Source organism: Carcharhinus amblyrhynchos, chromosome 35 (genome assembly GCF_965287045.1).
Source record: "Carcharhinus amblyrhynchos chromosome 35, sCarAmb.v2.hapA, whole genome shotgun sequence".
NCBI lineage: Eukaryota > Metazoa > Chordata > Chondrichthyes > Carcharhiniformes > Carcharhinidae > Carcharhinus > Carcharhinus amblyrhynchos.
The window spans coordinates 4,970,934-4,985,993 of record NC_137358.1 but is presented as its reverse complement, the minus strand read 5'-3'; the positions used below and the strand labels follow the sequence as shown (position 1 = coordinate 4,985,993).

General features: G+C 41.8%; 1 protein-coding gene across 1 annotated transcript in view; it reads left to right on the top strand.

Moving 5' to 3' along the window:
• The window catches only part of LOC145361591 (kinesin-like protein KIF18A), a 79,021-nt gene extending 69,409 nt beyond the window's left edge, over positions 1–9,612 (top strand). The window contains exons 15-16 of the mRNA XM_080217437.1: positions 3,538–3,611; positions 8,192–9,612. Coding sequence (XP_080073563.1) covers positions 3,538–3,611; positions 8,192–8,334 — 217 coding nt within the window. The 3' untranslated portion in view covers positions 8,335–9,612. The remainder of the gene's footprint in view (positions 1–3,537; positions 3,612–8,191) is intronic.
• Positions 9,613–15,060: the final 5,448 nt, after the last annotated feature.

The window sequence follows — 15,060 nt, the reverse complement described above, 5'->3', positions numbered from 1 at the left end:
AACTAGACTATTTGCACACAGTTTGTATGCTACGAACAGTATTTGTACAGCTGGGTGTATTTACGGCATGCATTTTAGCCCTTTATCACTTGTGACTTGTACCCAAATCTGACTCTGGTAAAAGCAGAACCATCCCCCATGCAGGTACCACAAGATTGAACTTGCTGTAGAATTGATGATAGATATTGGGTCTCACTCGATGTCAGGAACTACTACCACTTCTATTGAGAAGCTTTCAACAGAAAAAAAAGCACCTTTGTGAAGTTGCTCTTTATGCTGAAATGCTTTGCTCAACAGTGTTGGTATTTTCCTCTTGATGGTGGATGTTTTCTAATGCAGGCTGATTAGAAAGTAATTTTGCCCAGTCTGCACTGTGCTATTTTCTGGAAGAGCTTTTTGAAACCTCAAGCTGAAAATGCTCACTGGGTAAAGAGATTGGTATACACGATAAAGTGCTATGGTTGGCATGGTGTCACAGTGGTTAGCATTGCTGCCTCGCAGCACCAGGCACCCGGGTTTGATTCCTGGCTTGGGTCACTGTCTGTGTGGAGTCTGCACGTTCTCCCTGTGTCTGCGTGGGTTTCCTCCGAGTTCTTCCGCTTCCTCCCACATTCTGAAAGATGTGCTGGATAGGAGCATTGGCCATACTAAATCCTCCCTCAGTGTACCTGAACAGGCGCTGGGGAATAACGTAACTTCATTGCAGCGTGAATGTAAGCCTTACTTGTGACTAATAAACTTTACTTTACTTAACTGTGGAGCCTTGCATCTGCTTGTTCTCCTGATCAGGAATGAGCAATAGTGAAGAGCAAATCAGTGCAGCTCGCATTCTACCCATTATATGGGGTCCAGTTTACATTCAAAGAGCAGCTGATTGCAGATTTTTCCAACAAACGCAGAGTTGCATTTGATCAGTACAGTATTGAAACATGGGAGTCAGTTAGATCAGCTGGTGGGACGGCTGGCTGGTTTGTGATGCAGAGCAATCCCAACTGGTTGAGGTTATTCATGAAAGCCCCATCTTTTCGACCTTGTCCCCCACCTTCTCCCCCACCCCAACCCCTCGCCTCAGTTTAAATCACCACCAGTCAACTCTTCCCTCTAAGAGAAAAGCATCATCTGGGACAGTGGTGATCTTAACTTTTACCTTTATCTACTGAAACATAATATTCCTAGATACTAGCAGTAGATGCTTAAAATAAATAAACTTTATAAGTTACTGTAATATCAAAACAAGCTTCATTCACAACATAGTTTAAATATAATGAACCTGGAAGTGTGATGGTAGTGCAATTGATGTAGATATATCTTTATGTTTAAGAGGAATGTTTAAACGTTCAGCTTTATTCTACAGGCATTTGGTATGTATGGAAGGAAAGCAGCTCAGATGCTGGCAAAGCAGGGATAATTACTCATTTCAGCCATATAGTGTTTATTTAGGATAAAGCTAATGGAATTTAGTTTATAGAGGGAGATTTCCTCTGGGGTTTTTGATTAGGTTGATTGTCAGGGTCATGTGATGTGGTTAATATGCAGATCTAGTTCTGTAGCAGAGGGAAAGACATTTTTGCAGTTTAGAGTTGGGGTTTAAGCTGCAAATTGTTTGAAGGTAGAGGCTTTGGCAAGCTACTCTGAAACTCCACTATCTCAGAAAACTCCAAATGTGTCTGCACTTATTATAGCAAGTATATTTATTTGATTTATTATTGTCACATGTAATAATATACAGTGAGAAGTATTGTTTCTTGGCAGCATGTTTGAATGACAGGATGGCATTGTGGTTAGCACTGCTGCCTCATAGCACCAGATCCTTGTTCAATCCTTGGCTTTGGTCACTGTCTGTATGGAGTTTGCAAGTTCTCCCTGTGTCTGTGTGGGTTTCCTCTAGGTACTCCGGTTTCCTCCCACAGTCCAAAAATGTGCAGGTTAGGTGCATTGGCCATACTTAATTGCCCTAAATTGCATAAGTTAGAGGGATTATCAGGGTAAATATGTGGGATTTTTGTTAAGAACATAAGAAATAGGAGCAGGAGTAGGCCATCTAGCCCTTCGAGCCTGCCCCTCCATTCAGTAAGATCATGACTGATCTGTCGTGGCTCAGTTCCACTTTCCCGCCCTCCCCCCATAACCCTTAATCCCCTTGCCTATCAAAAACCCATCAACCCGCATCTTAAAAATATTTAGCGAGGCAGCCTCCACCACTTCAACGGGCAGAGAATTCCAGAGATTCACCACCCTTGGAGTTAAGGAGGAACTTCTTCTCTCAGTTCTAAACCGCCCCCCCTTTATCTTGAGGCTGTGCCCCCTAGTCCTACTGTCCTTTCTGAGCGGGAAGAGTCTCTCCACCTCTATCCTATCCATCCCATTCATCATCTTATATGTCTCAATGAGATCTCCCCTCATTCTTCTAAACTCTAACGAGTACAAGCCTAGTTTATTCAGCCTCTCCTCATAGCTCAACCCCCTCAACTCCGGCATCAGCCTAGTAAACCTCCTCTGCACTCCGTCCAAGGCCAAAATATCCTTGCATAAGTGCGGCGACCAAAACTGCACACAGTACTCCAGCTGCGGCCTCACCAATGCCCTATACAGTTGCAGCAAGACCTCCCTAGTGCAGATTCAATGAGCCAAATGGCCTCCTTCTGCACTGTAGGGTTTTCTATTGTTCTACAATTCTACTATGCAGACAGAGCATACTGTACAAAGAGAAGGAAAGGAGAGAGTACGGAATGTAGTGTTACAGTCATCGCTAGGATATAGCAAAAGATCAACTTCATGCGAGGTAGGTCCATTCAAAAGTCTGATGGCAGCAAGAGAGAACCTGTTCTTGAATCGGTTGCTGCATGACCTCAGACTTTTGTATCTTTTTCCTGATGGAAGAGAGTATGTTCGAGGTGCATGGGGTCCTTAATTATGCTGGCTGCTTTTCGAAAGCAGCAGGAAGTGTATACAGTGTCAGTGGGTGGGAGACTGGTTTGAGTGACAGACTGAGCTTCGTTCATGACCTTTTGTAGTTTCTTGCGATCTTGGGTAGAACGGGAGCCATACCAAGCTGTGATACAACCAGAAAGAATACATTCTATGGTGCTCTGTAGAAACTATATTTAAAGTGGCATCTAAGTCTGTGAAAGGAATGTTGCTTATTTGGAACTGGAACAGTGATAAGTTAGAAATTAAATTTGTTTCCTTTTATTGTTTATCCATTGATAGTTAAGCTGTTTCCTTTGTTAGAAGTATATTTAAATTGTGTTATGAATGAAGCTTGTTTTGATATAATAATCCCTGTTTTATTAGTGGAATCACTCCTTCAGCAAAGTATCTTCTCTTCACGTTTTTTGCCAAAAAGGAACAGCTACTGGGGTTTAGTCTGGCATCCTACTATCACTTGGGGGTTCTGGTCCAATATTTCCTCATAAGTCATTGCAAGAGGACTTGCTTTCTTTTTATTTATTAAGACTTAAAGGAAAATAATTAATTCTGTGAGCTCTTTGTTGATTTCCATGAGATTATCATTCTTGCACTTCTTTTATTTCCTAGCGGCATCTCATCCCATGTCAAGGGCCCGAATAAATCTAGAAGGTCACACGTCAGCAGAAATCAATCATTGTCAGGTATTTGTACAAGATTTTTAACAGTCTAATATCGGATACTGATGCTTACATATCTCAATACTAAATTACAGTGGATGAGAAGTATGATAAATACTCTTTAGAATAGTGCTGAATAGAGTTTTGTTTCAGGACACTGCGGGAAAAAGGTTAGAGCAGGTGCAGGAGCTTTGAGTCTTGTGTCTCTGATGGCTATTCAGTGAGGCAGTGACTGAATTGTTTTCTTGCCCCGTAGTTCTTTTTCTGCTCAATGCTTACTGACATTGGGCGGCACAGTGGTTAGCACTGCTGCTTCACAGTGCCAGGGACCCGGATTTGATTCCTGGCTTGGTTCACTGTCTATGCGGAGTCTGCACCCTGTGTCTGTGGGTTTCCACTGGGAGCTCTGGTTTCCTCCCACAGTCCAAAGATGTGGGTGTTAGGTGGATTGGTCATGCTAAGTTAACCCTTAGTGTCCCAGGTTGTGATTGATTAGAAGTGTAACTAAGCAGGGATAAAGGCCAGGGATTGTGGTCAGTACAGACTCAAAGGGCCGAATGGCCCCCTGCACTGTAGGGATTCTATAATTCTATGACATCTTTAAAGGAAAATGTTGAGAATGTAATCACGATTTAACTATGTACCCATTTTTCCCAACAGTCTCCCTTCACATTCCTGCCTTTTGTTTCTGTCCTACCCACTAACAGTGCCCCACAGCTCCCTTGTTCTAAACACCTTAACCCACGTCTCAATATGTAATCTCTGTCACAAATATAGACATGTCTTTTTGGTTAGCTTGTTTTGTATGTTGCACCATAACATTTTTTGTCCTCTTCAGAAATAATTAATTTGTCTGTGAAAATGTATTGACCGCTTGATAATTTATGAGACATAAGAGCAGAATTGGGCCACTTGGCCCATCAAATCTGCTCTGTCATTCAATCATGGCTGATATTCTGCTCATCCCCATTCTCTTGCTTTTTCGCCATAACCCCTGATCTCCCTATTATTCAAGAACCTATCTATCTCTGTCTTAAAGACACTCAATGACCTGGCCTCTACAGCCTTCTGTGGCAAAGAGTTCCACAGATTCGCCACTCTCTGGCTAAAGAAATTCCTCCTCATCTCTGTTTTAAAGGATCATCCTTTAGTCTGAGGTTGTGTCCTCTGGTTCTAGTTTTTCTTACTAGTGAAATCATCCTCTCCATGTTCATTCTATCCAGGCCTTGCAGTGTCCCGTATGTTTCAATGAGATCCCCCCCCCCCCCATCTTTCTAAACTCCAATGAGTACAGACCCAGAATGATCAAATAGAATACAAGAGTCCTTTTCATATGAAAATGTTAAGTTTGTGAGTAAACACCTTGCAGGCATTCTACTGCATTGCTGCCTTTTGCCAAAAATGCTTTCTAGCCACATTCATAGATGAGCCTCTCGTTGGCACAACCTTTACACACGTGCTGTGGCTTTCTTGAGGGCATTTTCTGTCACTTCTGAGCGTCGTTTGTGCATGATTTTTGACTTGTGCATCGTCTCTTGCTTTTATAAATATTTCCTCTTTCTCTTACTCACCCCATACTATCATCATTGTTGTCCCACAAAGTGTTGATGGACTGAGTCAATGCCTGCATGCTGCGATACTGATCAATGTTGTATTATAACCCAGTGAAGAAAGTTATTCTTAGCCATCACTATTACAAATCCAAATATCGACTTGTTAGAAAGAGACTGTTTAAAGAATTGTACGTTCTGGATCTGATCTGCCAACGGGGAACTCACCTTCCCAACATTCCTCCTTTGCTGACAGCTCTTTGTTTCCCATGCTTTCTTTTGGAAAGTAGGTCGATTTTTAACTTATTCCCTCCTTTTGATGATTTTACTACAATTGGTCTTGGCTGAGGGCAACGATCTGCTTCCCACAGAATGACTAGGACAGCATGGTAGCACAGAGGTTAGCACTGCTGTTTCACAGCGCCAGGGACCCGGGTTCAATTCCCAGCTTGGGTCACTGTATGTGTGGTGTTTGCATGTTCTCCCCATTTCTGCATGGGTTTCCTCTGGGTGCTCCGCTTTCCTCCCACATTCTGAAAGATGCGCTGGTTAGATGCATTGACCCGAACAGGCGCCGGAATGTGGCAACTAGGGGAATTTCACAGTAACTTCATTGCAGCGTTAATGTAAACATTACTTGTGACTAATAAATAAGCTTTTAAAGACTTCAGTCAGCCAGTAGGAACTAGCCATCAAATCAAATAAAGTTTATTTATTAGTCACAAGTAAGGCTTACATTAACACTGCAATGAAGTTGCTGTGAAATTCCCCTAGTCGCCACAGTTCTGCGCCTGTTCAAGTCAATGTATCTAGCCATCACATCTTTCAGAATGTGGGAGGAAACTGGAGCGTCCGGAGGAAACCTACAGGGACACAGGGAGAATGTGCAGGCTCCACACAGACAGTGATCCAAGCCAGGAATTGAACCGGGTCCCCGGCGCTGTGAAGCAGTCAGTGCTAACCACCATGCCGCCCCTCATATTGGCCAACTCTAGCTGTTAAGTAAAATGTTAGTTTTGTTTTGAATTTCTGGCCAATTGCGACATTTGCAGCCTGCAAGAAATGGCTGCCTTGCTAACTGATACTGAAATTTGAACTGTAAATAGTTTTTACGCACAGATGCAAACATTTATTCTTTCCTTGGGATAAGGGCTGGGATCAACCCGAGCATGGAATAAATGTTAGCATCTGTGCTTAGTGTTTGAAGGTTCAGATTTATTTGATTAATTTCAGCCACTGTAGTGAAGAATTGAGGACTGACCTCATGCAGTGGACTTCAATAAATAAAGTTTATTTTTAACCATGAAAATTATGAATTTTCAATAATAACAGAAGCAATGATTCGGTTGATACATCCGTGTACAATTTGGAGTCCTAAATGTTTTTAATACTGAGTGCATTTCCTTATAATGCATGTGTATTTGCACTGTTAAACCTACCTAATTCTGTCAGAGTAAATGACTGCTGTGCTCCACAGCCAGTAACATGGACATTAACAACCGTTAAGTGTTCTTGCGTTTTAGCCTTTTGGTAGTTTTGAATTTGGAGGACCGACCAGCATAGGAACCACTGGGGGTGATAGAGCACAATTCGGGCGAGACAGGGGAGGAAGGATCAGGAATGGATACAGCACTTTAGAGCTGCAAAGACATTACAATTTGGCATTCTGTAAGGCTCAAAATCCACAAGTGAATGCCAAGAAATATTTTCCAAACCTCCCTCCAGCTTTCCCCCACTGCAGTGGTCACATCCCAGTCAGGGCGGTGGCTAGGAGCAGCAAATGGTGACATTCAGGCTAGCAGCGTTGGAACATGACATCTTAATTTCATCATTACCTCCCCAATTTGCGTGCATCAACATCCCATTCTCTGACGGGTGCTCCAGTAGCCTAGGAAGGTCTCGTTGCCTAATTTTGGTTCAGCTGCTGTCTGATTTTAAATGCACGTGTAGCAATACAAAATCTCATCCTCACTCTGCCACCCACTGGATCTCAATGTTGTTCTTTTATGAGTAAAATAACAGGTTGGGGACGTATGGAAATAACTGTTCCGAGTCTGGTCTCGGTGATCAGTAGCTATGGAGGAAATTACCTGACAGCCACTGGTTAGCACCCCACTTATATCAAGTGAAGACCATGAATCTTGAACAAAGTGCAAACACAGTTGGGTGGAATTCTCTGACCGCGCTGGTCTAAAAGCTGAAAATTCCCGCCTAACTGTCAATGGTGTTTCACATTCTCTGCAACCTGCCCGCCAAAATTCCAGCGGCGGGTGGGATGGGAGAATTCTGGCCAGTAAGTCTAGTGCATCAGCTGGAAAGCCTACAGATCCAGACTGGATCAGGAGAGAAAATCCCAATTCAATTAAATTATGTCAAAGATTCCAACCCCCTCTGTCAACTTCACTCCCCTGCATTGGAGAGGGAGACGGAATGTACATTCAGCAGTAGCTTGAAACATTTTCAGCCCTCAGAACGATGGGATTTGATTCCTCCATTCGTCCCCCCACCTCAAATTAAAAGGCAACACGTCCACTAATCAATCTTGCTGCTGATCTGAGCTTACAAGTTTAACAGTGACAAACACGCGAACGTTTAAAGAAAGGGGAATGTTCCATGCTACTCTCAGTTGGAGAACATTACTGGGCTATGTAACAGAAGAGTTTTGAGACGAACCCAATTCTAGTTGCAGCTCATCCAGGATGCAAAGAAAAAAATCATACAAAGCACCAAGTTGCCCGAATGAAGTAAATAGAGTTAGACCATTTACTTCCCTTTTTTTTCCAACATATAGAATTCTAGTGAATGTTCCAGGTTTCTGAAATTATTCTTCACTTGTGTCTGTGTTATCTGAATCAATCAATTCGCTGGATAAGAAGACTGCCAATAATAATCCATAGATTAATAAACCTTAATTGACCTGTGCATTTCACCCCCTGGGTCCAAGGGTCTGAGATTCTATTTGTAACTGTTAATTTAAGCACCAAGTATAGGTGGTGTTGATTTCACTTTAAGTACAATTATCATGTGTGACTCAATTGTCTTTTCCTTGCGCAGCACGGTGCAGCAGCCCGAGGTTCCGTCCAGCGGGCAAGAAGAGCACGATCCGCTGTGTGTTGCCAACATTCCAGGTCAACCAGGGCTTTGAATTCCTGCCGCAATCCAATTCGAAGAATTCAAATAAAGCATTTGCATTCTGACCAGTATTTCTTGTGAAGGTGTGAAACCTTAATTAATTGCATTAGTTTGTTCTTGTATAAATTTTACACAAGTGTCACCTCATCCTGCAGCATTTTGAATAGTGTTAATTCTTTTAACTTTTTTTCAACCTTGTAAAGTCTTGCAATGTTGCTCCCCCACCCCCCAGGAGGGCATGGAGCTTTGGATCATAGGTGTGTCTGTTGTCATTCTCTGCCTCGTTCTGTAGGTAGTCAAGGAGAAATTTGATTGTGAACTGTGTTTTATCATGTTTCTTGATGTATTTATGTGCTGTGCTTGTTTTATCTCAATGGCCTTTTGCTGTATTCTGGTGAAATTTCCCCAGTGAACGCCACCACAGCTTTGCCGAAAGGCTGTGCATGACTTTTCACAGATTGTACAGTCACTTTTTAATCTTTCTGGCTCATTATACCACTCTCAGCTTTGTTGTAAATCTGGTTTCTTATTACTTTACAAAATAGAATGCTATTTTTATAGAGGGGGGCTGAATTTATCAACTTGATATTGAATGTGCCAAAGCCATTTAAACAGCAGGCATATTTGGCAAATGGCAAAAGGGTTGAGAAATAAATCCTATTAAAACATGACAAAGGGATTATTTAGATGAAAATTAATGGGACAACAAACTCCTTAATTCTTATCCGATAACATCCAGCAAGACTTTCAAGAGTGGCTGTCAGACCCAAATCATTAGATGCAAAGAAGTGTTGCGTTCCCCAGACTATACTAGAAAGCTCAGCCAGGCTCCTGACTATCTCTGCACCATCCTGTGACTCTGTTCCCCAGAGTGTGTTGCAGTCATTAGCGTTCTGTAAAACAGACTTCTGGTCTGTGTGGCTTTTCCCTCTATTATGCATTTCCTGGCAGTATGTGTTGCATTGAGATGGTGTTTTTACAATGCAATACACGCTTGACAGGAGCAGGGATAAGTCTGTGATGACATGGTTTCTGCTTTTTGACCTGCAGCCTAGGATTCTGCACCTCTATCTTTGTTGAGGTGTACTGATCTTATCCAGTGATGGTTACCCTCTTGAGTGGCAGCTTGCTGTGCGAGGAATGCAGCAATATGTTGTATGAGGAAGGGCAGCATTCTTTCTATTTGACTAAAGCCACACCTTTTGACAAAAAAAAATACAAAACGCTGGAAATACTTAACAGGTTGTGGTAGCAGCGCCTGTGCAGAATAACAGTGTTAGCATTTCAGGCCTGTAACCTTTCATTGGAACTGGGAAAAAAGTGAAAGATGTAATAGGTTTTGAACAAGGGGTGGGTGGGTGTAAGGACAACGGGAAGGCCTGCAATGGGGCGGAAATTGAATGCCAGGATCAAAGGGAATAGCAATAGGACATGAAAAGAAAAAACTGATGAACCCAGAGCAGCTGCTGACTAAAATTTAAAAAAGCAGAGAAAGTGAAATGGAGCAGAGATCATGGTCTGAAATTGTTGAACTCCATGTTGAGTCCGGCAGTACAGTGCCTAATTGAAAGGTGAGGCATTATTCCTTAAGCTTGCATTGCGTTCCACTGGATCAGCGCAGTATGCTGTTTCAGAAATAGCATCTCATCTTAGGCACTTTACAGCCTTCTGGACGTTGAGTTCAACAATTTTGGGCCAGAATCCCTGTTACATTTTATTTGCTGCTTCCAGTATTTTTTGTCTTTCAGTCAGAAGCACATGTGCTCTGGGTGCACCTTTTGTTTCTCCTCTTACCTGTTGTCACTGTTCTCTTTGGTCCAGGAAAACTAACTCTCCTGTCATTCAATCTCGCTTGACTTTCACTCCATCGCAGAATTTTCTTCTGTCTTTGTCCGAACCACCCCTTCTTCAGAACACGTAGCACAGTGGCATAGTGCCTCACAACGCCAAGGATCCAATTTGGCTTTGGGTGACTGTGTGGGGTTTGCACGTTCTCCCTATGTCTCCGTAGGTTTCTTCCAGGTGCTCCAGTTTCCTCCCACAATCCAAAGGTGTGCAGGTTAAGTGGATTAGCCATGATAAATCGCCCTTAGTGTCCAAAGTCATGCAGGTCAGGTGGATTGGTCATGCTAAATTGTCCCTTAGTGTCCAAAGATGTGCAGGTTAGGTGGATTGGTCCCATAGTGTCCAAAGATGTGGGTTATATGGACTATAAAATGTGTGGCATTATAGGGAAACGGCGGGGGGAGGGAGCCTAGGTAAAAAAAAAAATTCTCCAAGTTGATGCAGACTCAATTAGCCAAATGCCTGTTCTGCACAGTAAGGATTCTATGAAAACCCATTCCATCCCTTAAATTTTCCAAATCCTGATGGAAGGTCACAACTCTGTGATGTTAACTCTGTTTCTCTCCCCAGATGCTGCAATAACCTGCAGAGTCTGTCCAGCATTTTTTGTTTTGATTTTATACTTCCAGCACCAGCAACATACTGCTTTTCCTTTACACAAGGGAGCAGACCTCGTATATACTTCCCTCCACAATGTAATCAAATTTTGATGTGTGAGCCTCGATTGATCAAACCGCATTTATGTTTCCTGCATGTATTCACGGTTCTGGAGATGCAAGTGGAAGGGAACTGCATTAATTCTGTCCCACCCCCAACATGCAAAGGAAGGTTACTTTAGATTTGAGAATAAGTGAGTACCTGACCTCTGAACAACACGCAGTGCACTGCAGAGTGTGTAAATCTACTAGGCAAGATCCATCCTTCATATGTTTCGAACAAGGGGTAAGTGAGACAGGACAAGAAGGTTTGTGATGGGGTGGAAATCAGGTGAGATTGAATACTAGGGCCAAAGGGAATGGTGATGGAGTTGTTATTAAAGCGTATATTGAAAGAAGAGATTTTTAAAGATTTCTAAGGCAAAATAGAACTTAATTAAAGTACCAAATTTGACCAACAGAAAGATTTAATATCTCATTGAGAAAGACTGGAAACAATGCTTTGTTGCCGCATTGCCTTGAAGCTATGGCTCTCTCTTTAAAAAATGGCATGGTTCATTTCTGTGTAAAAAAGAAGATAAATAGTTATAAAAAGCCTTTTTGAAAGTGTTGTGATATACAAACTGAGCTATACTTTAACCTTGATGTAGAGATGCCAGCATTGGACTGGAGTAAGCACAGTAAGCAGTCACACAACGCCAGGTTAAAATCCAGCAGGTTTATTTGCTAACATGAGCTTCTGGAGTGCAGCTCCTTCATCACGTTTCACCAAATCCTGCACTCTCACCTGATGGAGTGCCACTCCGAAAGCTTGTGCTACCATATAAACCTACTGAACTTCAACCTGGTGTTGTGACACTACTTTCTATTTTGATCTGCCTTGATATGTCTCTATAAGTAACCAGAGTCTTTCAAGGCAGACTAAATTTTTTTAAAGTTCGCAGTAAAATCAGGATGAGCTTAGGGCAGGAAGTAGCAGAATGGTGGTGTGGTAGTGGTCACCCTGAACTGAATGTCTCATCAGTGGCCTTGAAAGGCAATCCTCGATGCAATTCCTAAAGCATTGCTGCCTTGTTGTTAGTTGGAGCTGCGAAAATGCAATATCACGGTGGTAGCAATGGTTGGCCTCTGATTCCACCATGCCTCAATGGTTGACTTTCTGGCATCACAGTTGAAACGCCCAGGGTCTTGGAAGCTGTGTTGCTGCATAGCAGTGTGCCTGTTTCATGCCCGAATGAAAAGCTAAATGTGTCAGCTTTCCCCCGGAGTTTTTATCTCGCAGAAGACCGTTCACTGTGAGACCCCAATGGGAAAGTTATATTTTTCAATTTATTTTATCCTTCTTTCCTCCTTAATGATGTCATTGAAGATGAAAAGGTTCAGGTCAATTTTCAGTAACTTGTGATAAAGGTTTCCCCATTGCTGGGATACAAATAGATTATGGTTGTTCAAAGTAAGTGACCTGCACAGCAATGAGAGCAATGTAGGTTTCCTTTTTCAGGCATATTTACTCTTACATCTCTCCTTTTTCCTTCTCTCCTGTAAACCCGTTTTTAAGAGCTCTTGACTGGGGGAGGGGGGAAATGTTTTTCATTAAATGATCATATGTAGCTAACATATTTTTTAAAAGGTGTCTGATAGTGATTATTGCTGTTTAAACGTTTTATACAATATTCACATTGCAGCACAGTTTACTGTTAAAGGAAGAAATAATTTATTTTTAAATTGTACCTGAATCCAAGTTTTGACCTCATCAGTGAAAATGTCTGAATCTCAGTCACTTTGCAATTAATCGCCCAGCTTATGACATCTCGCACACTCCTGTCAGTGGTGGGGTTGACTTTTGTCGGCTACAGATAGTAAATGCTCGAGTAACACAGACTGCAGAGTTACCACCAGAACTCCACAGAGCAAGCCCTGTCCGAATAAATGGAATTTATTGTAAATAGGTGACAAATCACATAGTGATGTGGCAGAGCGATTTCAATATGGCTTCATTGCTGAATGGAAGTGTGGGTCAAGACTGGCCTTTCAGATTTATTGCAAACAAATCATTCACAAAGTTGGATATATGTATATAGCTTTAAGGAAGTGATATATAGTTTTGTTAAAAGCTTTTATTAATTTCTGTGCTGTTTTCTTTTAACTAGTCTATGTGTGTGCGTATTGGGAATTAATCTTTTCCTTTGCCCGAGTGTGGTTGAAATATAAAAGTACTGATTTTATTAGTGTTTGGAGAGCAACCATAAAATGCAAACATGAAGAGTGTCTATTGCAATAAATCAGCAAATGTAAATTATTTGTTACAGTTGAATAGTCAACACCAGTAGCAGTAAAGTGCATGAACAATATTTCTCGTAGTAATCAATACCCTGGTCTACTTTCACTGCCTACATTTCACTGCCTGTATCTACCTCCCTTCTATATTCTCGTCCAGTGACCTTAGATTCTGATGCAAACACCAATATGCAAGTGAAAACCTGTCATCCAGTCTGAATCTTTTTCAAATTGCACGCTCCTCACTAGAAGCAGTCCAAGACTATGGTGTCCAGTCCAAATGCAGCACCAGGAGTTGGCACATTGAGCAGAGTGTCAGCTCAGAATTGGTCAATAAATGTAAACCTGAGAGGCGAGATCATTGTGACCATATATGGGGTTGGGGGGGCACTCCAGATTCCTCTGAAACGTTGAGCATCGCCTACATGCTGCCTGACACATAGTTAAAAAAGTCTGGGGAAGCACAATGTTCTTTAAGTTTCAGAGGAAGCCGGAGGTTATGAGTTACCATTACAACTTGGCTAGCACAAATGATGTCCGTCACTTGTGTACTTACATGCACGGGACAAATTTGTTTGACAGGGATCAAACAGGCAGTTGTTCCGCTGCCAACAGCTTGCCCTCCCAGACTTTCTTCAAGGATCTTTTCAAATTCTTGCTGATTTACTAGTACTTATATTAGTTTTCCACTCTGTCAAGTGAGTGTTTGTGATTTGTGAAGACACATTAAAATTATCAGTAAGCTCCCCTTTCATTGTTCTCCACCAGGGCTTCTACTATGAAATCATGCGAATTTTACATAACAGAAAACTCTGTCTCATGGCTGCAGTAATGCACCCCGGTAGTTTCTTTTATTAGACCAGAATCTGACATAATAAACTCCACAATACTGACGTTAGTAAAATGAAACTACATCATGCAGAGATCTTGGGCATCTTTCCGTGCTGTTAAGGCAGCACATTGCAGCTCTTTGCAGCACCCATTATTATCTTTTTCACATTAAATTGGACTAACTTGGTGTTGCTCCTGCAATTTCTCGGAACTGGATGCAATTTAAATAAATTGCAAATGGGACGTGTCTTCGTGGGGCATGAGCAGTTTAAAACTGGTGACAAAGTCATAATTCTGAACATTGCAAAGTTGCATTTAGTGATTGTTCTTCTTTCTTGTATTGTCACATTTTTATGTCTAATTTTTTTAATAAAGATTATTAGTGATTATTCTGTGCATGTTTTTTGTGGATATTATTAATTTCCTCATTCTTTCTGTAATTAGAATGTTGAGTAGTTTGGTCTCAAGTCATTTTGTGTCTTGTACGTTTACTGTAAGATTTGGCATATAAATCTCATCCTAATGTATGGTTTTTATACCACTAAATGCAAAAGTATGAATAATGGGGCATCGTATGTTATTGAAATGTTGATTGAAATTGAACTGTTTACACTACTCATACAAAGCCAGATCCTAGTGAGCACAGCTGCCTCACTGCACCAGAGACGTGGGTTTGACTCCCAGCTTGGGTCACTGTCTGTATGGAGTTTGCACGTTCTCCCCATGTCTGTATGGGTTTCCTCTGGCTGCTCCGGTTTCCTCCCACAGTCTGAAAGACGTTCTGGATAGGTATATTGACCCAAACAGGTGCCAGAGTGTGGTGTCTAAGGGAATTTCACAGTACCCCCATTGCAATGTTAATGTAAGCCTTACTTGTGACTAATAAATAAAATTTGGGTTCATTTAATAAAGCAGCAATCCCATCATTTGAATGATATATTAAGTTGATCTTTCTAAGTTTAAATTTATTTATTAGTGTCACAAGTAGGCTAACACTAACATTGCAATGAAGTTACTGTGAAAATACTCCAGGTGCTACACACCTGTGCCTGTTCAGCTACACTGAGGGAGAATTTAGCATGGCCAATGCACCTAACCAGTACGTCTTTCGAACTGTGGGAGTAACTGCAAACCCTGTGCAACTCAAACTGGAAATCAAACCCGGGTCCCTGGCACTATGAG